The sequence below is a fragment of the Corvus kubaryi genome, unplaced genomic scaffold (genome assembly GCF_017639235.1).
Source record: "Corvus kubaryi isolate FWS band 111438036 unplaced genomic scaffold, C.kubaryi_AGA036_p1.0 37225, whole genome shotgun sequence".
Taxonomy (NCBI): domain Eukaryota; kingdom Metazoa; phylum Chordata; class Aves; order Passeriformes; family Corvidae; genus Corvus; species Corvus kubaryi.
The window spans coordinates 999,079-1,026,489 of NW_024581064.1; the positions used below are offsets into that span (position 1 = coordinate 999,079).

Genomic DNA, 27,411 nt, shown 5'->3' on the forward strand with positions numbered 1-27,411 from the left:
GCACCGCGGGGCTTTGGTTGTCGCCGCCCCTCCTGGCGAGGAGCAGCGGCGCCGTTGGCCCGGCGGGCGGGGAGGGGCCTGCAGGGACTGCTGCCGGGGTGGCGGCAAGTGCGCCCGAGCGCGGGCTGCTTCGGGTCTCTCGGCAAGGTGGAGGCCTCGAAAGGAGGGGGGTGGTGCCAGTTGCCTCAGGTGTGCTGCAGAGACCGCACCGGCACGGCGGCGTGATGCATGCGTTTGATTGCTACATAGTGGGAGCCTTGGGAACCTAGCAGCCCCACCTGCTGCTGCCCTTAAGGGTTTTAGCGTTGCTTCTTTATTTCTTGCGATTCGGAAAAAGTTATTTTCTATAAGTAGTCTTGAAAGGGGTGATGCAGTTTAGGTCTTGGTTATTGGAGTCTGGTGCAGGAAAGTGTCATGCAGAACAAGACGGTAGGGTTTGAAGAGATGGGGGTTTTTATTCAATTGTTGTGATGGAATCCAATTCTATGTAGAGCCTGCACTTGCATCAAGAGCCATGTGGTCAGCTGATGAAATCGCTGGGCTATGTTACCTGCATTATAGGACCAGACTTCCTAAGCAGGGGAAACCAGATCCAAACAGAGAATGGACTTCCCTGGCAGCTGTTGTCAAAGTGGAATCTGCAGCCCAAATAGAGGGTCTTGTTAGTCCAGGAAACTTGCAGGGTAAGCATGAGTTGTGGGAATAGGGGTGGGAGGGAAGGGAGGGGGAGAGGAGGTTCTTGATGCTTTCCTTTTATTTCCTTTTTTTAAAGATGCCTTTAAAAAAAACAGACACCCCTTCCTATTCCATTTCAGTCTCCACCCAAATTCATTACTCTTTGTGATTGTAAAAGCTTTCACAACTTCTCTCTGGAAAGAGGTGGTTTTAGTGAAATGCTGTTCTTCCCAGACTGTAAATAAGACAATGAAAGCCTGCATTTGGCTGTTCAATATGTGGTGAAAGTCTAGGCAAGACCTGAATTCCTAATATAAACTCTTGAAAAAGCATGCTTAATTTGATAGAATCCTAGAAAGGTTTGCTCTCCTTTAACAGGTTGTGTTACTGCATTTTGCATTTGTGTTAGTTTGTCATCATCTTCTTTTCCCTTAGTGGCACTTCAGTGTTGTCAGGCAGATTGTATCCCATATACATTATCTCTTGTGTGCCTGAGGAATACTATGGCAGTGTCTGCTGTATGCTGTCTGGCATATCAAGCCTGTGTTAGCATTCCTTCTGTGCAGTCATAGACTTTTCCTAACACTGGTGCTTCTGCCTACTGTATTCAGTTCTTGACCTGATACTGTTTCCTTTCTGTAATGCTGTATGGTCCGCCTTCCCTTCTACTCAATATTCTGTGTGTTGTCATACCAGAATGACCGTATGAGAGCAGTGCTTCTGGCAATAGTTAGAGGTGATAGTTTTTTCAGTTATCATTGTTTCTTTTTCAGTAACTAAGGAAGTTGTTGCTATGGGAACTGGAACAAAATGTATTGGCCAAAACAAAATGCGAAAAACTGGTAAGTATGGTGTAAAATTCAAGAACCCAAGGCTACCTATGCTACCTTCTTTCTTGCTGGTGTCATAGAATCAATTAAGATGTCCAAGGCATTCTGATCAGATGTGTTCTGGATTGAAGCCAGAAGTGTAAGGCAGACCTTCCTTCATCAGGGAGACAGGAGCTCAGGCAGCCACAGTGGCTGCCCTGAAGGTTTGCTGCACTTGCTGCCTTGAAGGTGAACGAACTTTTTATGTGTGGTATTGTGTAGTTTAGGCCCTGCGTCTGCATGCTCAAAGACTTCATAACTAAAAGCAAACAAAACATAAGCAAAGTAACTGTGCTTTGGTTACCTGTTGGAGTCTGGTTTTGTTGAGGTCTGATGCAAGAGGTACCACTGCTGGTACTAACCAACAGGAAGGTACTAATTGGGCTTTTCTTCCTTACTGCATGTTTTGCAACTAGATTGTTTTAAGTGTTTGTCCAATAAATGTATGGGATAGATATGTGACTTCTCACAACTGCCATTTCTTACTGTGTATTGTAGGAGACTTTCCTTGCTCTGTGTGTCCATTTTTAAATTCATGATGTGTCTGTCTCCTCGGCTAGGACAGGGAAGAAGCCATAGTAATGATGAATGTGGAAAAGTGGCTAAGGGGGAAAAGTGTTCATGCATATGTAGGTACAGGGCTTTCTACCCTCTTTAGACTTCAGAGGAGGACTAGACTGAGATATGAGAAAGGGTTTTGCCTGTGTCTGGTTTAGACTACTTCATGTTCTCTATAATGTCCTTCATTTTGAAATAAATTAGTGGAGCAGAAGAGAAGAAACTGGATTCTGTATCTTAGATTTTTTTGAATGTTTCTTGTGATTTCGCCATCTCCAAAGAGTTTTAGTACAGACATTTTTCTGACTGATTTAGGAAAACAATGATTAAACTGTTGTGCTGTTTACAATCTCGATATTAAGGGTCAAAGTAGAAAAGTGACTAGGAAAAAGTAATGCTAGTTTGTTTTGCCATTGTTTGTCTTCAGTGATGTCAAATTTAGAAAATATTCTCCTCTCATGATAACATTTATTTTTAAATTAACTTGGTGGTAGGCCATGTTAATGGTTATCTGTTAGATCACTTCTAAACTTTTAAAACTGGTAAAGATGATTTCTATCACCTGGCCTTTTACCCCTGAAATAAAAGATGATCTACAGCTCCTGTTCCTTTACATACCACAATAGGCAGATACTGTAGGAAAGCTGCAGATGAAATATGTAAACTTAGTAATATCAGAATGGATTTTTGTTTGCAGGAAAAATGGTTTAAATTGTAGGACATAGTTCAAAAAGAAACTGCAGCCAAAAGCTTAAGAAACACTTGAAATTTTCTGGCAGAACTTTTTTTGAGAATATCAAGATTTACCCTTGAAAACAAAAGTCAGGAAGATTTTGAAGGACGGTAGTGTTTTTCTCAACTCAAAGGGTTTCCAATATGGGAAGAGTTAAAATTTGGTATTCAAACAAGTCTCTGACTTGCTGTAGACTGAGTACTTTTATCCTTCATTGGTGTAGGCTGTTGACCTCCTTTTGTGGTGATTGGAAGTTTAACTACCTTGCAATACTCTAAAACCAATGGTGAACCTTCAGATACTAACAACTGTGGAGAACTGGCCTGTGTCAAATTCTATTTTCTTTGTCTTCTTTTTAGTAATGATTTAGTATTCACATTTGGGTTTTGCTATAGGAGACATTCTGAATGACAGCCATGCTGAAATTGTGGCCAAGAGGAGCTTCCAGAGGTGAGGCGTGAATGAAGTTTACTCAATGCTGTAACAGTGCTGTTACTCAATGCTACCTGAGGTTTTTGTGATGCAAATCGTTTTGACCTATTGCTGAAATAACCAAATTTTGCAGCTTCAGATATGAGAATGTAGTGAAAGACTGCATTACTTCTGCGTAGGCAACACTTCTTTTCCTGTTGTCAGCAGGATTTTAGCCTAATTTTTATACTTCTAGGTAGTGTTAAGGCCCTTTCACAAAAGCTTGCCTCTTCCTTGTTCTGGTAGAGCCTCTGTATGAAGAATTAGGATCTGATTTCATGTGGCATCAATGTAGATCTGATGACTACTAGTCAGGGATAGAATTTTTGCTCTTTCTCACATACCAGTCCTCTTGTTTACATGGGATAAACTGGTTCAGGGAACTGAGCCAGGAGAATGGTAATTCTGCAGAAATTAGTACATTTCTTGCAATTTGATACACTAAACTGAATCTTGCAGGATCAGATGGGTTGCAGAGTTGGTAAAAACACAGACAGTGGGGGGAGAGTACCTTATCTATACAGTCTGAGACAGTTAACTCCATGAATCCAACCCTGTGATGTCTATTATTAAAGTTGCAATGATATGTTTACATTTGTTATGTTGGATGCCATCTCTCTGTAAAAGCATAACTGGCTCCTGATAGACTCCCATCAAGAAAGAACAGGCACTAGAGGGAATCTAAGTTTTGTTGTGTTCTCATGCATCAAAAATGAAGTAAATGTTTCATGAAAACTTTCTACCTAACAGGTATCTTCTCCATCAGTTGTGGCTTGCAGCTTCCCATCAGCAGTGTATCTTTAGTCCAGGAACTGAAACTGGGAAATGGAAACTCAAACCAAATGTCGTATTTATTTTCTTCTCCAGTCATACCCCGTGTGAGTATGCTGGAGTGAACCAATTACATTGCTCTCACTTGTAGAATCTTTTCTGCCTCTTGTCTTTCTTTAGTCTCTCTTTGGTCTGCACTGAGAATGAGGCAGTAATTCATGTTACCAATACGTGCCCAAAGATGTACTTGACTGGTCCTCCACAGATAGATTTGGCATTTTGTCTCACTGGATGTGATTCATGAGAACTCAGTAAATCTAATGTACTGCTCATTATGTAGTGGAATGTTTCACTTTAAACAATAATGGCTACTATTTTCTTTTCCAGAGAATAACATACTTGTCAGAGGTCCTGTCATACTGCCTGGTTGTTTTGCTTTAAACATTATCTCCTTGGGTTAAAATTTTAATGAAAAGTTCTGACATTTACCTCCGTTCCTAAAAACAACCACAGAAAAGATATCCCACATCCAGCCGACAGCAACCCCCAACCCCGTGAAACAAAGAAAAAAAACCCAAACAAGCACTAAAAAACCCCCAAACCAACAAGCAAACAAAAAAAGCCAAAACCAAGCAAAAAAGAAAAACGGGGGAGTAGAGCCAACACTGACTTACACAAAACCCCTCAGCAAACCAAAACCACACTCCTGAAAAACAGGACAAAAAAATCCCATTCATGAAGCATCACTAGCTCCCCAACACAAAACTTCTTAGGGAATGTAATGAAACTTCTGTCACGGAAAACATTCTTCGTGTGTTTAAAAAAACCAGCACCACAAAGATGAAAATCTGTTGACAAAATGAATGAATGTAGCCTCTTGGTCTACCAATGTATTGGGCATCTTGATGTTACCATGTCCTCTCAGTGGTGTGTTTTTCAACTGCTAGTCTGTTCCAGAGCAAAGGAGTCTTAAGAACTCTCAAAATATGCCTCATCAATAGTACTTCATAGAGTGAGTTAGTTGCTCATACATTTTCATGAGTTTGAGTGCATTGCTGGAATATGCAATGTTATTTTTCTTCATTAGTGCATTTGAGATTAGAAATTACATCTTCAAATTTATTAGTGAGAATAATTTCATGACTTTCTCACATTGTGAGAAATTTCTCACATAAATCACCTGGCCTGTCAGGCTTGCTTTGCTTTGAACTGAGGTTCAGAATTTTGGTTCTGAGCTTGTTTCAGTGATACAGATTAAAGTTTTCACCCTTACTTGACAGATGATTCTTTCATTATTTTTTTGAGGTTTGTATTGTTTAGTTAGATCAGGCTAGTTTTCCCGTGAGTCTTCAGCACTGCTTGTAGTCTGTCAAATGCCTTTGTTAGCTTCTACTTTTTTTATAGGTTGTAAATTTTCTTTCTTGATTATTTCTTGCATAGAATGCAAAATGAAGCATATATTGGCTCAAATTTCAGTGAGATTTGATTCAGCATTGCACAGGACAATTTTGTTTCAAAAATGTGCTCTCATAGTTAAGTTTTCCTGAGTGAAGATCTGTGGAAGCTACTAGTAGTTGTAATATTACTGGTACGATGTAGTCCAGTCACAAGATGTGGTTTTGGCCAATTTTGTTATTTCTTTTATTCTAGGTGGAGATGCTTCTATTTTTCCAATCAGTGAACCGGAGAACCAGCTTTCTAAGCCGGTGACTGGAGGTCATGCAGGTGGACAATCAGCAGAATGTAGGAGTAACCATAATCACTTGTGTCCAGAAGATAAAAGGAAATCAGGGAAAATGGCAAGTAATCATATACTCAAGAGAATGAAAACTTATGATGGTGGTTGTTTTTCCATAATCACTGAAGACCTGGCTGTTCAGCATGAATCTGTGAAACGACAAGGCAACACAAGTCAAAAGAGCTGTGAACATTCTGCAGACATGCAAACAGCTAATAAGGAGACTGGCTTAGTGAGACCAAAGTTAGTAGATGTTCATAGAACTGGAGCAAAATGTATACCTGGAGAGCTGGGTGATGCCCGAACACCTGGGTTAGGGTACCACTCTGTGGGATTATTACGAGTGAAGCCAGGTCGAGGAGACAGAACATGCTCTATGTCCTGCAGTGATAAACTGGCTCGCTGGAATGTTTTAGGGTGTCAAGGAGCTCTTCTGATGCATTTTCTGCAGTATCCAGTGTATCTGTCAGCAGTTATAGTGGGGAAGTGTCCATATAGCCAAGAAGCTATGAGGAGAGCAGTTATTGAAAGGTAAGTGCTCTCCTCAGATGGTGCGTATGGAGACAGTGAGTTTTGGAAGACAATGTGTGTCATACAAATACTAGAACTTTAATAAGCTTTTGATAATGTGTTGTAGGGGGTTTGGTTTGTAACCGGGCGGAAACACCAATTTAGTGTAGTGGTTTGGTCCAAAATACTCATTACTGTTTACCTTCTGTGAGATAAGAATTAGGAGAAAAGCAGAGCAGGCACTAAACTTGAAAGAATATAAAGAAGTTTATTAACAGACCTAAAAGAAGAAAAAAATCATACCACACCTTCAGAACACTTCTCCTCCCCCCCCACCTTTCTCCCTTCTCCCAGTGACAATGTAAAAAGACAACCCTTGAGATGTTCAGTCTGTTACCACTTCCATAATAACCTTGTTCAGTCCATTTAGGAAGAGGAGTCTCTCTTGCCCATGCTATGAAAACCTTATCACAATGAGACAGCCGCCCGGGTTGGTTCTCTGCTCGCATGTGAGTCCCTTCCCACGACTTGCAGCTTTTCCCACAACTGCTTTTGAGGGTCCATTCTTGAATTACTGGAGTACAATTTTAAGGTTGAGCCATTCAAAAACAGAAGTTCTCTTCACCCATGTCTGGGAGCATTTCATCTCTAAGAACAGAGGCCCTCCTCCTTCCCTGGGAGCAAAGGGTCTTCCTCATCTTCATCTCTAGGACTATCTCTGGGAGCATCTCTAGGAACTGAGGTCTTCTCCTTTTCCATTTGGAGCAAAAGTCCTCATCGCTTCCATCTCTCCGTGTTCAAATTTCTCATTAAATTACAGCTGCTTCAGCATCTGCCTGTGTCAGCGCAGGTGCTTTTGCTCTCAAGTACAAGTTGAATGCTCCACCCCCATGCCTTCATGAAATTACAACGGGTGCTCTGATACATCATAGCTTTACAACAGAATTTCAGCTTTAAGCATCTCCTCTTTCTCTTCCCTCAGGTTTTCAGCTCTTCACAGCACTAAAAGGATTGTTCTCACCCAGGCCTTGCAGCTGGAATTTCGCTTATCGCTGTTGCTCACATGATCTTTTGCCGGACAGCAGGGCAGCTTCAGCTGAATCTTGGCCGCACTGGAGAGGGAGGGGAGGGGAGCCGAGCCGCTCCAGCTGCCCACAGCAGGGCTCTGGGGGGGGGGGGGGGGGGTTCCGCGGGTGGAACAGGGCCCATCAGCTCCAGGATGGCCGTGGCCCGGCCTGGCCCGAGCAGGGCCTGGGCTGGGCTCGCCGGTCCCCGCACGGGGCTTGCAGCCACCTGTTCCAGTGCCGGAAACGAGAGAGAGCTCTGCCCAGGGTTTGTCTATTCTTAAGTGTGGATCACAGCGGCAGTCACAATTTTAAGTGGCTTAAAAAATTGTCCATATTCAAACTGGCCAGCTGATAGGTTCTGTCAGATCACAGAGGAAGCTGTAAGCACCCCTTTGCAAGAACATCACTTCCGAGACTATGCTTTGCTAACCCATGACATGTCTTGTAAGATCCCGATAGAGAATCTGTTGAAGTGTGAGCTGGATGAGCAGACACGTGGATTGTAAACTACCTGAATGACTGGGCCCAGAAGGTAGTGGTCTTTGGGCAAAGTGTAATTAAAGGTGTAAGTAGCCATGTACCCCAGGGATCAATACTAGGTCAAACTTGTTTAATATCTTCATTAATCAGTCATCTGGATGATGGTGCAGTGTGTATGCCCAGACAGTTTGCTGAAGACTCAAGAGTGAGGAGTGGGTGATAGGCCAGAGCATTGTGCTGCCATCCAGACAGACCTCAACAGGCTGGAGAAAAGTAGAAACTTTATGAAGTTCAGCAAGGGGAAGTGAAAACCTGCATCTGAGGAAGAACAGTCTCGTGCACCGATATGTGCTGGGGGCTGCCCAGTTGGAAAGCAGCTTCACAGAAAAGGACTAGGGGTTCCTGCTAGACCTGAAGTTGAAAATGAGGCAGCAGTGTGCTCTAGCAACAAAGAAGGCTAATGGTGTCCTGGGCCACTTCAGGCAAACTATTGCAGCAGGTCCAGGGAGATGATCCTTCCCCTGGATTGACACTGGTTAGGCCACATTTGAAGGGCTGTGTCTAGTTCTGGGCTTCTCAGTACAAGAGGGATGTGGCCATCCTGGAGAGAGTCCAGCAAAGGGTCTTGAAGATGCATAATGGATTTTTAGCACCTCTCATATGCGGAGAGCTGGGATTACTCAGCCTGGCTGAGAAGGCTTGTGAAGAAGGCTGGAGAAGAGAAGGCTTGTGGGGATCTTACCAATTTGTATACATACCTGAAGGGAGGTGGCAGACAAAATGGAGCCAGGTTGTTTTCAGTGGTGTTGTTGATAGGACAAGAGGCAATGGGCACAACTGAAGCACAGGAGGTTCCCCTGGAACATCAGGAAACAGGTTTTTTGCTCTGAGGGTGATGGAGCTCACTGGCAGAGGTTGCCCAGAGAGGTTGTGGAGTCTCCCATCTTTGAGTTACTCAAAAGCCATCTGGACACTGTCCTGAGCAGGTGGCTGTAGGTGGCCCAGCTGGAGCAGGGGTGGTTGGACCAGATGACTTCCAAGAGGTCCCTTCCCACCTCAGCTGTTTTCTGATTTATTGAAGTGATTCAGGACACCTGGTGTGTGACAGCTTGTACTGGTCAGCTGGAAGAAGACAGTTGTGTTGCACTGGAGAGGCAAAGCTTATATGCATTTTCATGGTGGTAAAAGTTTGTCTACTTCTTTAACCTCAGTTACATCCAAGATCTGATCTTTCTCCCTGCTGTGAGTAGTAGAGCTCTTGTAACACAACCTGTCACCTCAGGGAGATGTATGTGAGAGATGAAGTACACTGCTGCAAAATGAGGAAAGTCATCTGTTGTGCACTGGCCTTCTTTCTCCTCAGATTCTTCAGTTGATGAAAACTATCCCAGCAACAAGGATAGGAGGTGGATATTTTTCTTACTGGGGAGGCTAAATCACTAGAGACGAGTAGAGCAGTAGACAAGAGTAAGTGGATTTGGGCAGAGTGAAGGGAAAGGAGAGCAAGAAGAAAACAGGGAGTGCAACCATTCTTTTTAAGTGGCAGTTACTAGACCAGTTCATATGAAAGGTTTGACTTTGTTTAGTAATTCCTTTTGTCTGTACCCCTGCATCCTTCTAGGATGATTATTAAAGAGGTAATAAGTCTGTTAATGGAGAAGCTCTAGTTACATACGCGGTGGAGCTTTCTGTATAATCCCTTCCTCATTCTGTAACACGTAGCAAGAATTTGCCTAGCCTTGTTAGGCTTAGTGCAGTCAGGCACTTTTTCAGACTATTGCATCTGACAGTATGAATCTCAGTCTTAATTCCTGCTCTATGTAAATGTTACGGTGATTAAACACATGCCGTTTTTTCCTCGTATGGTCCTAATGTCATTCAGCATGCAACGGTAATTTAAGGTAACAAAGATAAGATTATACATAGAACTGTACATATGTTTTGTGTGTTTATAGGCTTTGATTGTAAACCTTTAGGTTCATAAAACAATTGCTGATGTAATGCAGTTGGCTATGTAAATACTTTATGATTTTTATTTTTCTTTGTGACTGCAGAATTATATTGCAGTTTTTGTCCTGCATACGTCATTGATTATAATAATAATATTTTTAAAAACCAATTCATTGTAGTTTTTTTAAGATGGACAAGGTCTTAATAAACTAATGTGGCTTTGTTTATTTTTTTTAACAAATGCTTTTCTGAAGGGAAAAATGCCTTAAAACCTCCTTGTCTCACCTGTATAACTCATGTTCAATTCAGTTTTAATGTAAAAGAAATTTATTTTAGATAATGAAGGGAAATGGTGCAAAATAGTCTTGTTTGGGAAGAACAGACTGAAAATCACTTGCATTTTTCCATGTTTACTTCAGGTGTCAGCACATCTCATCTTTACCAGGTGGTTTTCTCACTCAGGAGGTTAAGCTGCTGCAATCAGATCTTCAATTTGAACATAGCCGTCAGGCAATTCAGGAAGTTCAAACTAACAGCAAAACAAAACTTGTTCCGTGTAGCGCAGGTGAGTTATTTTGGCCTAGTTGCGTAACTGTGTGCAAAAGTCCAGATATAAATGAAGTGGGTTTGGTTGTTTGGAATGGAACATCATTCCTTGCCGGTATACTAGTGGCAAAGTATGAAAAGCAAGAAATTAATATCAGGTCATAACTTAATTGTTAATAATTAATAAAATTTGTCTCAGCCTCTAGTTTCCAGTAGGGAGTTTTCAGACTGAATAAGCACTTGGCTGATGCCATTAAGAATTTATAATCTAAACACAGAAAACAACCAGGGGAAACAAAAGTTTAGTACAAGAAGAAAACAAAAGACTTTATTTCAGTTGGTTTTGCATTCTCCTTGGTAATGAACAAAAGACTTGCCATGCTGAGTCATGTTTGTAATTGCTCCAAAAATCTGTGAATGAAGAAAGAATACAGAGTAGTGTAGTGTACAAGTTGAATTGATAGATATTTCGGGCATGGCATTTTTTGTCGTGGTGATGAATGAATATTTAAACCCCAATGTGATTTAGCAACGTGATCTCATTTGGGGAAAAAAAAAAGGAACTGCCACTCTATGTGTATGGCCAAGCAGTTTCTTTAAACTTGGACATGCCTGCCTTCTGCTGTTGCATACTTCCCATTCTGAACCAGAACTGGAAGTTTTTCCATTACAATAGAGCTAATGGTAAGAAAGAATGGAGACAAAGGGTTCCTTAATGGAATTCACATTCATTAAACTGGAGTTATTTACAAGTGGAGGGAAGGAAAATACTTAAATTCTGTGAGATAGGAAGGAAATTTTATCATTGAAAAATAGTGCCAGTTAAGTTAGCAAAAAAGGCCTGAAAGCAGCTGTGACTAAATTCAGTGTATGCCTTTCTTTTTGTACACTTCTCAGGTCATTCCTTTAAGTAAAGATGAATGATGCCTTAGCAAGCTTTTTTTGTGGCAGGTGGTTTCATTCCTTGAAGGAGTGAAAATCAGGGGAAATTGTAAATTTAGGGCTGTTACACAGAGTATTGAAAGATGCTTGATAGGAACATTGCAGCTGTTATTTTAAGAAAATATGTGTTCTGTTTAGTGTTTTGAAGTTTGAGATAATTATGAAAAAGTGAAAGAACAGAAAATGTTTTAATTTTTAAGTAACGTTGTATCTGCTTATCAGAATCTGATATCCTCTAACCAGGTGATATTTAGATATTTCACATATGGAGGGTTTAATACCGGTCGTAAGGATCTAATGTTATTTCATGTTACACAGGATTGTAATTTAGTAGAGTGATACAGCATTGTACTTAAATCACAGTGTAAGTACAATTGGCACGTAGCAGAGTACAACAAATGCAGCATACAGCTGAATTGTAATACAAGGGCGAGTAATTACATAAGCAGTCTTTGAGCATCTTGAATAACAAGATGGTCTTTAGAGTGAATGCATGTGCAACTGTTTTGCCTGTTAGGAAGACAGAGAAGAGGGAGAATTTAGGAAACAGAAGTTGTCTTGTAGTAGAAGTTGAAGAACCTGCTGTTACGCTGTGGAGGGACAGATTGGACACGTCAGTTTCTGTTGACATGCTGCTGATGCTTTGCTCATTACTTAGAAATTGTAAGGTGTTGTATGCAGAGTTTCAACATTAAGAAGTTTACAGTCTGAGATGGTTTCAAAGTTCCCAGACTTGAGATAGAGTTTAAGGCTGTTGGCACTTGCTGTCTCTTTCAACAAATTGGTTTTGACTACTAGCTAATAATGTTTTTCAAGTAAAATCTACACGTATTTGATGTATGTCAGTTATCAAACATGAAACTGCTTAGAGTACACAATAAAATAATAGCAGACAATAAATTAAGAAGGAAAACATAGAGTGACTGGTACAAGTCGTTTAGAGCAGTATTTCACAATCTGATGTGAAAATAAGCCATATAACTTGGAAATTTCTTCATGCTTAGTCCGGACAGGATGCACAAAAGAAAGTAGCATCCCCCTAAGAAATGGAGAATTACAGAGCTGGAGGCCAGCTGTTTAGAGGCATGGACTGTTAAATGATCTAATTAAGATGAAAGCCCTGTGTGTGTGTGCGCATGTGTGTGTTTTCATTTTTTTAAATTAAACATTCTTTTAGGTACTGGAATTCTGACCCTAGAAAACCATGGTCCTCTTTCTAGTTTGAATTATTTTGGGGAGCAATACATGAACATACAGAATGAAAGGAACTGTTAGGTTCTGCTTTTGTGATAAGAGCATCTCCCTTGTTCGTAACGATATCTCTACAGCTATCAGTTGGAGTGCAGTCCCTGAGCAACCGCTGGATGTGACCTCAGACGGCTTCCGCCAGGGAACAACAAAGAAGGGGATTGGAAGCCATCAGAGCAGGTGTGAGAGTGTTGTAATATCTGGACACATGTTTTATTCGTTAGCTTACATGCCTTTGTCAGCTCGTGTGATGTGGTCAGAGTGGGAGGAAATACAGTGAGTAGTGAAGAAGGGGGAAGGTAAAGACCAGGAGAAAAGGAAGAGTTGCCATGTAAGGCAGAGAGGCCAGTTGGAATAATGAAAGTTAAATGAGAATTAACAAGTTTATCCTATTTCTTTGTCACTGTTGAGAGCATTGTAGATAAAGGTGGTGAGGGACTGTGATCAGTTTTTATTAAAAGGATGTTTACTGTTGAAGGAAACAGAATTTTTGCTTTGCATTTTTTTTGGTTGACAACTGTGAGGGAAATGTGTGCATTGCAAGTTCTCTTTCTAGAGATTTCTTTTTCTTTAATAGTCGAGCCAGCTGACGTGGATGTATGATCATTAGAAGTGTTGTTTTGAAACATGACTTTCTGCCATAAAGTTTGAAAATGTGTTGAAATGCTGTCAGCACATTCCTATCATGAACATGTCACTTTTCCAACTGTCATCTTGGCACTGTGCTCTTAAAGAAATCCTCTATCAACAATCATAGTTTAAAGAAATAGTTGCGCACTTTTCTTGAGGTTGAGAGGAATTGCTCATAAGCATCTGCAGACTTCTCCATTTCTCCATCTCTATGTTATCTTCATTTTAGGTGAGGTGGCCAAAATTATCATTGTTCTGTGGAAATTCAGCTTGAGGATTGGTGTTTGTGTTCTAGTTGTTAGCTGATTATACTACAAATTTGTCAATGGTCATATTGTTCATGTTTCCCAGACTTTTTGGGAGGATGATGACAATCCTGACAAGGGGTGAATAGCATAATAAGTACAGCTTAGACAGTTCTTGTGGAGAATTTATTCATATGCCTGCAAGTTGCACATTCTGAGCTTCTTGAAGTTATGCCTGATTTGACTGAAGTTCATTCTGGTATATCCTAGTATTTCCAAATTTTCAGTGGAAAGAAAAGGACCAGGAACTTGGTGGTTTATGACCGGTATTGGTGTCTGGGGTATGGCTAACACAGGTGACCTAGGTGACTTAGTTCATCTTTTAAGACAGGCTCTGTGTGCACTGTACAATATTTATTCTCAATATGCAGTAGGTAAGTATTCCAGAAGACATGTGAAAGATCAAACAAACCCGCTAACCCCTTTTTCTCAGTTACATAGTATTTGTGCATCAGCTCTAAAACTTGAGAGCCATCTGCTAGCTGACAACTAGCACAAAAGTGTAAGAACTCAGTTATTGTTAAAAGATCCTCCTCTCAACATGTGCTTGAAATTCACTGAAACTTTAAAAAGTTATTAGCGCCTACAGGACCATGTGATTACAAATGTCTCGTTTCCTTAGGAAATCAGGATTAAAAACAACGTCAAGGAACAAGTAAACTATTTACACTTACGAGATAAACAGTCACAAAAGGAACTTTTATAATGAAAATAAGGAATTTACAGCCTTATTGACAGTGGTGGTGCTTAATAATAAACAAGACTTGTATTTCTACATTCTTTTTCCTCTCCAAGAGTCTCAGGGTGATTGCTGGGAAGTGTTGTTTGAGGTTTTCTTCCCCCTTTCAATATGTTAGATAACACTAAATACCAAGGAAGGTAAAACTGACTGACTAAAAGGAATTTGTAGGTAAATAATCTGGTATGTGCTTTTGTTAATGCTTAATTAACTAAACTGCTGTAGGTTATGGGTGAGTTCGGTCGGGACGGAGACGGAGACGAATGGAGAGATCTCTATAGGCAGGTCTTGGGACACAGTCGGTTTATTGTAAAGGGCGTGGGTATTGGGGCACTGCTCAGAGCTGCTTGACTCAGCTCTGAGCAGGCCCAAGAGAGTAAGCAGGTGAGAGAGAGAGAGAGGGTGTAAGAGCAAGAGTGGAAGTGGAAGAGAGGAAAGGAGTAAGAGTAAGGAAAGAATGTCTGAAGTCCTGGTTACAATACAATAAATCATCTTCTGTACTGAATATTCTAATTGTCACTAACCAATCTAATACAAGATACAAATCTTATAGCATTTACATACAGCCTATAAGAGTTCTTATATTACCATAAAGTGTTACATCTTAACTTCTAAAAACTACTCTTTGGACCCCTTCTGCTGAGCTAGTAGGGTCTGCTCTGACCCTTGGACCTGCCTGCAAGCAGAGGGTATTGTTCAATCAAGAGGGGATTATCTTCAGTGGCCATACCATTGTTTTCTAGTTGTTCAGTAACTAAGACCTGGTATTTCAAAAGTGGCTTTCATTTCGATGTTGCCTGTAGTTTTCATATTCCCAAAATCTTTTGTCAGGCAATCATATTTCCAAGGTTTTCCTGTTTCATCTTCCCCAACAAACTGCCAAAAACTACAATACGAACCTTTGACAGATTAACTCGAATATTAAATTTTAGAGTGTCTTTGCATGCCATCATCACCAATGGAGCTCAGCAGGGCTCTGTTTTAGGGCCAGTGCTTTTCAGCATCCTAATAAATGACTTGGATGCAGGACTCGAAGGTACACTAAGTTTGCTAGTGACACTAAATTGGGAGGAGCTGCTGACTCCCTTGGAAGAAGACAGGCCCTGCAGAAAGACCTCGACAAATTACAGGGTTGGGCAATCACCAACCATACGGAGTTTAACGAAGACAAATGCCAGTTTCTGCACGTGGCACAGGGGTGACCCTGCATGTATGGACAGACTGGGGAGCAAGAGGCTGTAAAGCAGGGCCATGGAAAGGGATCTAGAGGTCCTGGTTGATGGCAGGTTGGATATGAGTCAGCAGTGCCCTGGCAACCAGGAGGGCCACTCGCATCCTGGGGGCATCAGACCCAGCATTGCTGGCCAGGTGAAGGAGGGGATTGTCCCGCTCTGCCCTGCACTGGTATGGCCTCACCTCCTGGGGACAGGTTTGGGGACTGGAATATAAGAAGATGATAAAGCTCTAAGTGTCCAAAGGCGAGGCCATCAGGATGATGAAGGGTCTGGAGGGGAAGCCCTGCAGGGAGCAGCTGAGGTCACTTGGTTTGTTCAGCCTGGAGAAGAGAAGACTGAGGGGAGACCACACAGCAGGCTACAACTCCCTTGTGAGGTGACACGCAGGAGCAGGCACTGTTCTCTGCTCTCTGGCAGCCAGTGATAGGACCCAAGGGAATGGCTGGAGCTGTGTCAGGGGAGGCTTAGGCTGACTATTAGGAAAAGGTTCTTCACCCAGAGGATGGTTGGGTGCTGGAACAGGCTCCCCAGGGCAGTGGTCACAGTGGTCCAAGTTCTAGGAGCATTTGGACAATGCTCTCAGGCACATGCTGGGATTATTGGGGTTTTCCTGAGCCAGGAGTTGGACTCAATGATCCTTGTGGAGACTCTATAATTCTATGCCATTTTTGATGTTCTTAAAATACATGGTAGCAACATAGCAAGATTTTTTTTTGATCGGTGTTGTTTTCAGTGCTTCTGGAGAATCAGCTTGCACTTGTTGGAGAACTGAATCAGTCCTTGTTAAGTATGCAAAGATAAATAAATAGAGGAAATAGCTGGGCCATTTAAAACCAAACTATCCTTTATAAACAATGATTCTGGTTGCCATCTCTTTGGGGAAATAGAAGGGCTCAAAGCTGAGAGATGTATGTAGTATCTTCTAAAGATTTTTCAAACTTTGACTCACTTTATTTTTTGATGAGCCTCTTTGCATTTAACTGCCCTGCAGCTATTGCTGAATGTGTCCTCACCACCATCGTGAAAAGGACAGCATTGTTCCAGATATTTCTGCTGCTTCTTTTATTTGTTTTGAATAATACAGAATTTAACAGGTTTTTTTCCATGTTATATGGGAAGGTGACATGTTCATGTTAGGAGTGTGCTGCCAGCATTTCAACACATTTTCAAACTTTAAAGCAGAAAGTCATGTTTCAAAGGCTTCAAAAAAGCCTTTGGAGTCCTGTGCTTGTTTGATCTGTTCTGGGACTAGTCCTTTTGGCTAAATGTTACTGCAGTTGTGAGCTGATGACAGTGCAGTTGCATGCAGGTAACAGTGTGATATTAAAATGTTTTTTCTGCAAACTGGTGAGTGCTGGCTGGGAGAATGGGGGCAATGCAGCTCTTTGTCAATATAACATAAAACTAAAGGAAAAGGCAGGTGGACAGCTTGGATGGGATAGGAAAAGTTAAACAATAGGGAAGTTTTTACATTCTTTGAGAAGTGAACGTAATGCTTTCTATCAAAAACCTTTAGTTGGGATGTACTGCTGTGAGCTGTAAGGTGGAGTGAATTTATGATTTTTTTCTTTCATCAGAATTTCTGTGAGAAATGAGACAACTCTTAAAAAGATTAATTTATTGAAAACAGAAAAATTGAAAAATTACAGAAATCAGAAAAACATAAAAATTTGGGATCCTATGGCTCAGTAGATGGTATGGCCCAGGAGCGCAGGGATACGAGATCTTCTGGCTGAGACAGCACTAGACCTCAGGTAGAGAAAAAGAACTTGCAGTGCTGGGCTGACTTTAAAAAAATTACTAAAAGCCCCTTAAAAGGGGTAAGGCTTTTAATGCCCAGCACCGATGTCTCCCACAGCTAGTCTGGAGAGTGCAAGAGGGGAAGAGAGAAGAGGGGAAGAGAAAAAGAGACCCCGCCTCTCGGCTTCGTCCTTTTTATAGTTTTTGCTCCGCCCACAGCCCGTCCACAGCCCACCCCTTTGGTCCAAGGCGATTGCTGCTTTCCCTTTGATGGATCATCTCCGTCCACCAATGGCTCATCGTTGTCAAGGGGGGGGGTGGTATCAGTTTGAGATAAGGGAATATAATACTTTCATTAAAATTCAGGTATTCAGGTTGCCATGGGACTTGCCTGCAGAGTAATGGCTCTGTAGCTAAAAATAGCTGCTGGCTATTAAGACTGGGTGGGGTTTTGGCCTTGGAATCAGAATGCAAGTGAAACACCTACAAAAAGTATTAAAATACATCCAACACACCTCAAAACACTTGTAAAAGTATACAGTAAACACAGGAAAGGTAACTCTTATGGTGTATAGGTGGTTTGAAGTTTGAGAAGGGGCAAGTTTGTGATTTTTAACTGGGAAAATTTTAACTGGGAAGGGTGCAACTCTATTAATAAACTACTTTAAACAAATGAAAACACTGATAATGGAACTGGATTTTTGTACCTGGGCTGATGGGTTAATTGTAACATTCAATTTAAAAATAATTAACTCAAAATTAATTAAAGCACTTAATATGCAAAGACCAAGCACAAATAGGGATTTCATGTATGACAATTTCTAATTTTAAAATTTTTTTATATCAGATCCAAGATCTGTAAAGTGGAACTCTTCCATCAATTCCAAAAGCTGGTGACAAGTATTTCACGAGAGGATCTACCGGACACTCTACGGTAAAGACATTATGATTGCATTTAGAAGAGTGAGTTTATCTTAATGAAACGGAAGAATACTGTGATGATACAGTATCTGCTCATGAATCTCATTTTAGATAAGTCCATAGTTAAACTTTCATACTTGAAAAATGTGGAAAGAGACACAAAATGAGGAAGTAGTATCTTTTTTGAAAACATGAGCTATTAGATAGCTGCCTGCAGCTCTCTACCCTTCGTGGTATTCAAACCCGGCATCCCAAAATTGTCGTGGAGTTACTGATATCTAGTTGGTGGTCAGTAATTCTATCAAATGCCACTTCTTTGATTCACAAGAAGGAAGTAGAGTAAAAGTAGAAGTTAGAGTAAAAAAAACCTTTCTTCTGTTTTTTTTTTAAGTCTAGGCTAAAATCAGTTTTCATCGTAGTGTATGGTGGAGTAAGAGCTAGTAAGGTGAGATAGTTCATAGGGCTCTTTCTGCAATGCGTTTCTTGCATAAGCAGAGACTTTCTGGAAAGAAAGCAGCTTTTGACTGAGGAAGCCATAGTTGGAATTTTCCTTTACGTTACTAAAACCAAGTTTGGTTTATCAGACTTGAGTTAATTACTTGCAGTAATCATCCAGTCTGGCATAGCATTAGGTGCATTATGTATTTGCTGGTATACCATAAAGTAAAGCATAGTTTCACATGTACAGAAATGTAGTTCTCTTTGGCTTAGATTCTGGGAGATGTAGAAGGTTCCAAATCCATTGCCACAGAAGGTTTGTTGTATTTTAGGCTTACTTCCAGATACAATTTCACCAGCTTTAGGATGCAGTTATCCCAACTCTTGAGCCAGTTTAACTGCTTGTAGCTGCTGATGGGGATGGTCCCACAGCAGTTCTCTGCTGCTACTGGCTGTAGATGACTCTTTTCTCCCTTGTATCAGTAGCACTTCTCCAATCTCATGATGAGCCGGTTCAGCTAGGTAATGTGGCTGAAAACAATTTCCTTGTATTCTGTGTTTTCTCTCGGACTAATGAATTTAATTGGCTCATGGAAATCTAAAACAGATGAAACCCATGCAAAGGAAGTAGGAGGCATATGTGACTGGAAGCATTGGAGGTAGGCCATTTCAGCCTTTCATGGTACCAAGACAGTAGACCTGGATCTTTAACAGATCTTGCTTGCTTTTGAGTTTTGTTGAATTAAAGATTGCCGTTACCTTCTGTGTCTGTAGAAGTGTCTCCTAACTGGTTCAAAGTTTTGATGTCAACATGAACCATGCTATTGCTGAGATGCTTTCAACTGATTCTATAAGTAGATACACTTTGTCCTTAAATCAGTTTTACATGTAAAAAAGCCTGTTTTGGGTGGGAGTTTGTCCTCAGTTGTTTAGCCATCATAATTTCCTCAAAACAGATTGTGAACTTGTGCATTTTTGGGTAGGTGACTCATTATGCTGATCATGTGCTGCTTACATAAAGTCACTTCACCTCAGGGCTTTTCTAGACCATTGGCTTTGTCATTTCCTTTGACTTTTTTGTCCTCTACTGTTTTTCTGTCTGGGCTTCTCCTGACAAAGTCCAGCTGATTCACAGATGTGGCATTGTTTTTATGCTGCACAAACTCTATCTATACAGTAGAGGTGCTAGTTCACTAGTCAGCTTGTGCAGCTGATTGCCTTTGAAGTCTTTGTTTTTTCTCCACTTAAAAAGCAAAATTAAGAAGTGTCTTTGTGTTGCTGTTTCCTTCATCTTCCCTTTTCCTTTCTACACAGTATTCTGATATTTTCATTTTTCTTTCTCCCTTGGAGTCTGAGTTTGAGTGAACTTCAGATAAGAAATCCTACACTCTCAAATTGTTTCCTCTAAACTTCTGTGTATTTAACTATTACCTGGTTTTGTATTTTCTTCACATTCAAATGTATCTTGTTATCTCTTACCACAAATGGTTGGCTCTAAAGCTGTGCTGTCACCCAGTTTCCTTTTTCCACTTTGACCCTAAGAGACCCTGACTCTTCTAGTCCACTTCTGTGTCTCTTGCCTCCCATCTTTTCTGCTCCCATCAAGGAAAACTCATTCTTGTAGTACTTTCAAATTTGCTGAACAGCTTGTTTTGTAGTTATAGGGTACATTAGGACAAGGGTTACTCTTCACGTAACCCTGCCTTCATCTACTGTTGTCTACTGTCAGGCTAGGAACTGGGGAATTTAAAACTTTGCATGGAACTGATTCTGATGTTCTTTTGTTTTCTTTTTTATTTGTGTGTATATCTAAAGCTGCTTCTCCTGCTTTTTGTGACTTTCTTATTCATTCTTCATTTCTCTCCAGAGGATCAGTGTGGGTGCTGTTAAATTTGAACAGGTAGACAGCCTGCTGGGGCCAGAACTTTGCTGGCTCTTCTAAAAGGCAAGTTTAGGTATTTATAGTAGTATAGCTTATCTAAGATGTTAAACATGACATTCATCGATTTGGGTTTTTTTCAGGATTCAGTTTATTTGCTTTCACATGAGACTGAGAAGGAGGTGCTGTTTGGCTGCCATGAGCTATTTCACCAAGGACCAGATAGTACTGTATTATGCTGTCCCACCTTCTTTCTTCCTTTGCAATAATTTTTATGATCTGTCTTCCGTGCCTTACGTAAATTCTCACTCATCTCTCCAGGTAGACTAACTCAAATGTTGTTTATTTATTACCTCTTACTGCCACCTCTCATACCTAATTTTCTTCTGTTGATTCCCTCTCACATATTATCGTTTTGACATTACTGGTGCATAAATCCATCTCTTTTTTTTCTTTTCATGTTTTCCATGCTCTCTGCCAAGGGAATGGTGACACACCATTGGACAGCATTGTGCTATTGCTAATCTGAATTGTTATGCAAAATCCCCTGCAGTATTGGTTGCAGATCACTTGATGGTAATGTGGCAGAGGAGGTTTTTTGCATTAATCGGGTTTTTTTCCCTGCTGTTAGGAGAAAAGCCATGCCTTAATCATCACGTGGGGAAGTGAAAAGCTTCTTTTGTCATACGGTGGCATCCACCCTAGACAGTCTCCAGGCATTGCTGTTTGTACAAGATGTGGCTGGCTGTATGGCCCTTTGAATCTAAGGGAGACTTCGTAAAAATAAACCTGCCCTTTCTCACTGGGCTTATTAAATGAATGACTAATCCTCTTTTCTCTTAAATTGTAGTCAGGAGCCATCACAATTAAGATTGTACTATTAGTCTTCCTTCCTTCTCAGTTTGCAGTATGGAGGATTCCAGTTCCAGTGACACCTAATTGAAGATGGGGTGGGCTGCTATACAGAGGAGGGCAAGGGCTTTCAGATGGCTCCAAGAGTTTATGTAGGCTAAAGTATAGAACCTTCACTTGTGCTTCACACTTAAGACTGTTTGCCCATGAGAAACAAAAGGTGACTGCTAAATATTTCCTGCTGGTGTGACTGAGGAATTGTTGGTCTAATGAAAGTAACTGTCATTGGGAGCAGTGGTGGTGCAGTTTCACTGCTGTTTTCCAATTAAAAACAACCACAACACAATACAAACACATTTGGCAAGAATTTTGTAGCAATTTTCTAGTCCCTTTTCAGTTTTCTGTTTAAAGTTTGTACATTAAACAATTCCTGTGATGATCCTACTGCTGCATAGAGGTCTGTGGGACACTGAAAATCTTTTATGTATTGCACATCACAGATGTTTGTTAGGTCTTTGCCAGAATGAAGAGCCTTTTATAAAATAGCATTTTCTGTGCATGAAAATATTTTGTCATCATAGTTATCTCAAGACTTAATTTTTTTTAGTTACTCTTTTGAGCTTCAGCATCTTTTCCTCTGTGTGATTCAGTTTTTCCACATCTTAGATGACATTGGCAAAAGCCGCAAAGCTCATTTTCCAATTTTTCAGTAATGTTTTGAAAATCTGGTCTCCTAAGCTAGAATGCAGCAATGCAGTAACAATCTTCCAAATACTGCAGAACCTCGAATTACTGTAAAAAAACTTGCTGTATTTGTGTGGAGCTCACTCTTTGAGTTAGCTCACTCTGTCACTTGTTCTTTATCTTCTTCAGGTTGGTGTCAGTTATTTGCCTGCAATAACTGCATTTTATCTGCAGCGTTGAAGATACGTAATCGGAAGAATATAATCAGCCCATGTCTGGTTTCCTTGGTCCCCTTATTATATTATGGGTTCACAACAGATTTTTATATAGTGAAGATCTGTGATCTTTTGCTCTCTTAGATGTGATTCATCAGTTTTTGTACGAGTAATGTTTTGGTTGATTCCTTATGCTTATGTCAATAATGTGCCTGAAATCTCAAAAGTACATTATGGGTTGAATGTAGATGTTTGAAACTGAATATAGAGTTAAAAGCAGGGTTTGTTAGTGAGAAGGAAGTACTGTTGCAATGCACTGCTTTTCTTTGCAGGCTGCCTTGCTTGTGAGCCCATTCCTGCTCAGCCTTGCATATGGTTGAGCACGAATGTTTTCAAGCATAATGGTGATTTGTGTGAGGCATTTTCCAGGAGTGTAATGCCTTTCCGAATGGAGTTTCATGTCTCTGGCACACAGCTGTCAGAATCATTGTCTCTCTCTTGCACAGTAGTGTAGGGGCAAGATTGAAATAGTAAAGGGAAATATAGAAGAAATGTGGTCAGGAAGACCTGGATGGACTGGAGATCCTATGACTGTATTGAACTTTGCCTGGGGCAGCAAACTAGTGTTTGCTTCTGCCAAAAAAAGTCACAGGTTCTTCATTACTAATGCTGAGAGCCTAATGGCCCAACTAAATCTGAGATACAGTCAAACCACATGAGGTTTTTATGCAGACACAGTGTTATTGGAATTTGAAAGCATTTTTCCCATATATATGTTGAAAATTCCTCAGAAGCTTAATGCAGAAATTGAGCATGAATTACATAAATCTGTTTGATTTTGTCAGCTTCTTGAGGAAGCTGTTTAAAATACTGCTTTGTGTTGCATGCACTGTTAAATCACTGTACTGACATTGTCTGCTTGAAGAATGAAATGCCAAGAGGCTGCGGTCACCTGCTTGTGGAGCTGCTATAGTGTGGTGAACATCCTGAGCTGCTCCCGTCTATCCTGCCTTTTTCCTAGCTATATTTTTCTTACTGTCTACTGTAAGAGTTTCCAAACAAAGGTCGATTGGAATAATGAAGGGTAGAAAAACCCCTTATGTGTTTTACTTAAATCGAATCAGACTGATGGATATGAGTTGAAGAGCCGTTGATATGACAGCAGATTCAGGAAAAAGAGCAACATTTAGCAAGGAAGAAAAGACAATCAGGTGGGGGGGAGGTGAAGGTGTCATGGTTTAACACTGGCCAAATGCCAGGCACCCATGAAAGTTGCTCACTCGCCCTCCCCTGCTACAGCTGGGCAGAGGAGAGAAAAATTTCATGAAGGCTTCATGAGTTGAGATAAGGACTGGGAAAAATCACTCCAAGGGCAAAACAGGCTCAACTTAGGGGTACAAAGTGAATTTATTACTAACGAAGTCAGAGGAGGATAATGAGGAGTAAAATAAGCCCTTAAAAACACCTTTTCTTCCCCCAACCCCTCCCTCCTTCCCACCAACAGTTCAGGGAGACAGGGCATGGGGGTTTTGGTCAGTTTGTCACCCAAGATTTCTTCCACTGCTCAGGGAGAGGAGTCGTTCCTCTGTGAGACCATGGGGTCCCTCCCACGGGGGACGGTTCGCCGTGAACTCCTCCAGCATGGTTCCAATCTCACGAGCAGCAGTCCTCCCAAAACTGCTGCAACGTGAGTCCGTCCCATGGGCACACAGTCCTCCCAAAACTGCTGCAGCATGGGTCACTCTTCCACGGGGTTCAATCCTCCAAGGACAGGCTGCTGCAGCCTGGGAGCAGGGCCCCCTCTCTCCACTGGGTCTCCCACTGGATCACAGCCTCCTCCAGGCATCCACCTGCTCTGGTGTGGGCACCTCCCCCACAGGCTGCGGGTGGATCTCTGGATCCCCAGGGGCTGCAGGTGGATCTCTGCATCCCCCGGGGATCCTCATGGGCTGCGGGTGGATCTCTGCATCCCCCATGGATCCCCAGGGGCTGCGGGTGGATCTCTGCATCCCCCGTGGATCCCCATGGGCTGCAGGGGCACAGCTGCTTCACCGTGGTCTTCACCACGGCCTGCAGAGGCATCTTGGCTCTGGGCCTGGAGCACCTCCTCCTCCTCCTTCTTCACTGACCTTGGTCTCGCCATGTTGTTTCCCTCGCATGTTCTCACCTCCTCCTCTTCTCTGGCTAGAAAAAAAGAACCTGTGCCCCACTGTGTTTTGATTTTCTTCTTAAATATGTTCTCACAGAGGCATTACCATCCTCTTTAATTGGCCCAGCCTTGGCCAGCGGCATGTCCATCTTCAGAGCCATCAGGGATTGGCTTTGCCAGACATGGCAGAAGCTTCCAGCAGCTTCTCACAGAAGCCACCTCTGTGGTTCCCCCACTACCAAAAACCACACCGTGCAAAAGCTACACCAGTAGTTTGTACTGTATTTGAGATACATGAGTACCTGGGACAGGAAGTGCTTGCCTATGGTAAGGTTTTGGGACCGGTTGTGGTGGGTTGGCTTGGACCCTTCTTGGACCTGGTTGTTTCCCAAATGTGGCTTGGGCAGATAGTTGCTGGTCTTTTGCCTGTTGAGTGATGCTCCTAAACTATGATCCACTACTGATAATGGGGTTCCATGACCATTCCACTGGCCAGGTGGGGGAGAGTTCTAGAAGGGCTCTTACATGGGACTTTTGAGAGCAGCTCAGAGGTTAGTTTCAGAGAGTATGATTAATGTGAAAGAGGTGGAGAAAGCAAAATGGATTGGCTGTGACAAGAGTGCAGGGCAGGTTTTTTAAGAGAGTATATATCTCCATATTCAGCAATGGCATAGACAGGTTCTTCACTCTTGCACATTCCTGAACACAGGGTTTGAAGGATAGAAAATACAGCTTGCTTTGCATGTCACAGTGTTTTAGAAACAAATTTATAGCAGAATGCTGAGTGCCTCCAACACAGCTTCTGATGGTCTGCTGTTACGGTGGAGCTGTGGGGGTTTTTTGGGGGTGATGGGTGATCATAATTGCCTTTGAGCATGAAAGTGTGTTTTAGAAGTTAGTGCAGTGGTTCTCAGACCTCTCAGATTAGGGTTCCTGTAGTAGTTTGGCTCTTCCTCTTTCTTGGTGAAGGTCATGTTGCCTATGATCTTCCCCTCATATTGGGTTTAATGTATAAACACTGCATACCACATGTGGCTGACATGTTTTGGCAAAGGGAAATGAGAGAGGTTGGAAACGGAATGCAAGGAAAGGAAAAAAATCTTGATGAAATTGTCTTAGAGGCACTTGTGTTCAGATACTCTAGACTTGAACTTCCCTATTTTGAAAATCATTGGTATAATGTGCTCATAGAGTGACCAATTGTTCTGCTGAGATTGTGGGGAGTAGTTGCTACTTGAGGAAGGGGAATAACACCAAAACTGTTGAGTCTCTTTTGCTTTAGGGAAAGAAAAGAGATTATTTTCTCCTTTGTCTCATTCTTCCCCATTAGTTTTGTCTTGGAAAAGAAAAACTGTCCAGTTAATTTTGTCCTTTTCCCTTCCAGCCAGTTTTCTAGCACGCTAAGGCTACTTCCACCCAATTCAAAGCACCCATAGCAACCTTCTCGGCTTTGCTTCAGCAGTTTTTGCTATCATGGAGGTTTTCCGTAACCTGTGGTCATGCAGTCAAACACAGACATTTCTAATGCTAGAAGAGTTGTTTTGCTTCCTTTTGTATGATTGATGACGATGTCTAGCTTTAGAGTCTGGGCGTCTCCAAGTCTCCCTAGAAGAGAATTTCACTAAGTAGCATGAAAGGGTTCATAGGAGATCATCAGGTTCTTAGGTGTTTGATTTCTTTTTTCATTTTGTGACCTCATATTCAATAGGATCATAGAATTGTTTTCGTTTTTGTGCATTTTCTGTCAGGATGAAGACTCTGAAAACCTACTGGGACTACAAGGAAGCTGCACTAAATTATCAAGAAGCCTGGAGAGTGCTGCGTAGCCAAGCTCTGCTGGGTTGGGTCAAGAATGCCAAGGAATACCTGCACTTCACATGAGAATCCATGTGACTATGTGAATCCAGGAATAAGCTCTGGTCCACAGCAGACACCTCTGCAGTTCAAGAGCCAGAAAAAGACGCCCTCTGGTTTATGTGCTGTAAAGAGATGGGAGTGAAAAGGAAAGCAATTTAGAGAATACCTTATTTTGGCTGAGTTGAAGCCCCCTTTTTATTGAAATATAGAAAAGGATCATTGCTGACTCAAAATTCTGAGCTGCATGAAACAATATGCCTCCAAAAGAAAGGAAGCAGTGACGTGCTATCCTTGTATCTGAGGATATGATCTACCAGCCATAGTCATTGCAGCGAAAGTAATGTCAACTGAAATTGAAGCAATCCTGTGGAAAATTTTAGTGCTGCTTTTTTCTTCCACCTCTCATAATGTTGTGGTTGTTTTTCTGTTGCTGGGACAACCCTAATGTATAGTAAGTAAGACTTTTATAGCTCTTGGCTCTTCTTGTCTGGTGCCTGGAAGAATTTTCTGTGTCCCCCCAGCCCCATTGCTTCTAATTGGAAATACTAGTTCTGTTAAAGTGTCATTTTCTTCTGGGAATCCTTCACATATGCTGCTATTTACTAAACATAGCCACAGACACTGCCGCAGCAGAAGCAAAAGCACCGGGTACAAGTCTGTGTCGAATAGTACTACTTATTGGTATCCTGTGCATCTCAATTTCAGGACTTTGCCAGATAACCTTTCAACTGCTTTGCTTCTGTAGGCAGAAAAGAGAACTCCTGAATTACTTGGTTCAAACTGGCCAATCCTGTGTAATTACACACAAACATTTACCTATTTTTCAGTGTTTCAAGCACCGTCCATCTCCGTGCCCCTCTGTGGGAAATGTCAGTTAAAAGCAGAAATGCCTCAGCCATTTATGTCACTGTGTTCATTAATCACCTGGCAAAGGTAGAGATGCTTTGGGGAGTACTGGAAGTAGTCTCTGGCATGTCTCTTCTAGTCTCTTGTCATTATGCTTTATTACCGACTAATATCTGCATAGCAAGACAGTCAGCATTGTGAGCAGTTGTGGGGGAAGCAGTGTGTAATCCTCCTTAAACCTTCTGTCCAGTTACTGCCTTGTGTGAGCAATTTCAGGACCATGTAACTGCTGCTGAGCACATTCACATTTGTAAACTACAATTCATAAAATATTTGGGCAAGGCAATGGCAGGATGAAAGAAC

The 27,411-nt window shown here is 41.6% G+C and overlaps 1 protein-coding gene across 2 annotated transcripts in view; it reads left to right on the forward strand.

Annotated features, from left to right (window-relative positions):
* Window positions 1-27,096, forward strand: part of ADAT1 (adenosine deaminase tRNA specific 1) — a 27,182-nt gene extending 86 nt beyond the window's left edge. Inside the window, exons 1-10 of one of the 2 annotated variants that reach the window (XM_042022883.1) lie at window positions 1-189; window positions 492-683; window positions 1,449-1,517; window positions 3,231-3,285; window positions 4,057-4,184; window positions 5,728-6,346; window positions 10,242-10,387; window positions 12,639-12,738; window positions 18,055-18,141; window positions 26,094-27,096. The exon at window positions 1-189 is cut by the window's left edge and continues 86 nt beyond it. In XM_042022883.1, coding sequence (XP_041878817.1) covers window positions 515-683; window positions 1,449-1,517; window positions 3,231-3,285; window positions 4,057-4,184; window positions 5,728-6,346; window positions 10,242-10,387; window positions 12,639-12,738; window positions 18,055-18,141; window positions 26,094-26,226 — 1,506 coding nt within the window. In that variant the 5' untranslated portion in view covers window positions 1-189; window positions 492-514 and the 3' untranslated portion in view covers window positions 26,227-27,096. The remainder of the gene's footprint in view (window positions 190-491; window positions 684-1,448; window positions 1,518-3,230; window positions 3,286-4,056; window positions 4,185-5,727; window positions 6,347-10,241; window positions 10,388-12,638; window positions 12,739-18,054; window positions 18,142-26,093) is intronic. The other variant, XM_042022884.1, reaches the window with a different exon arrangement.
* Window positions 27,097-27,411: the final 315 nt, after the last annotated feature.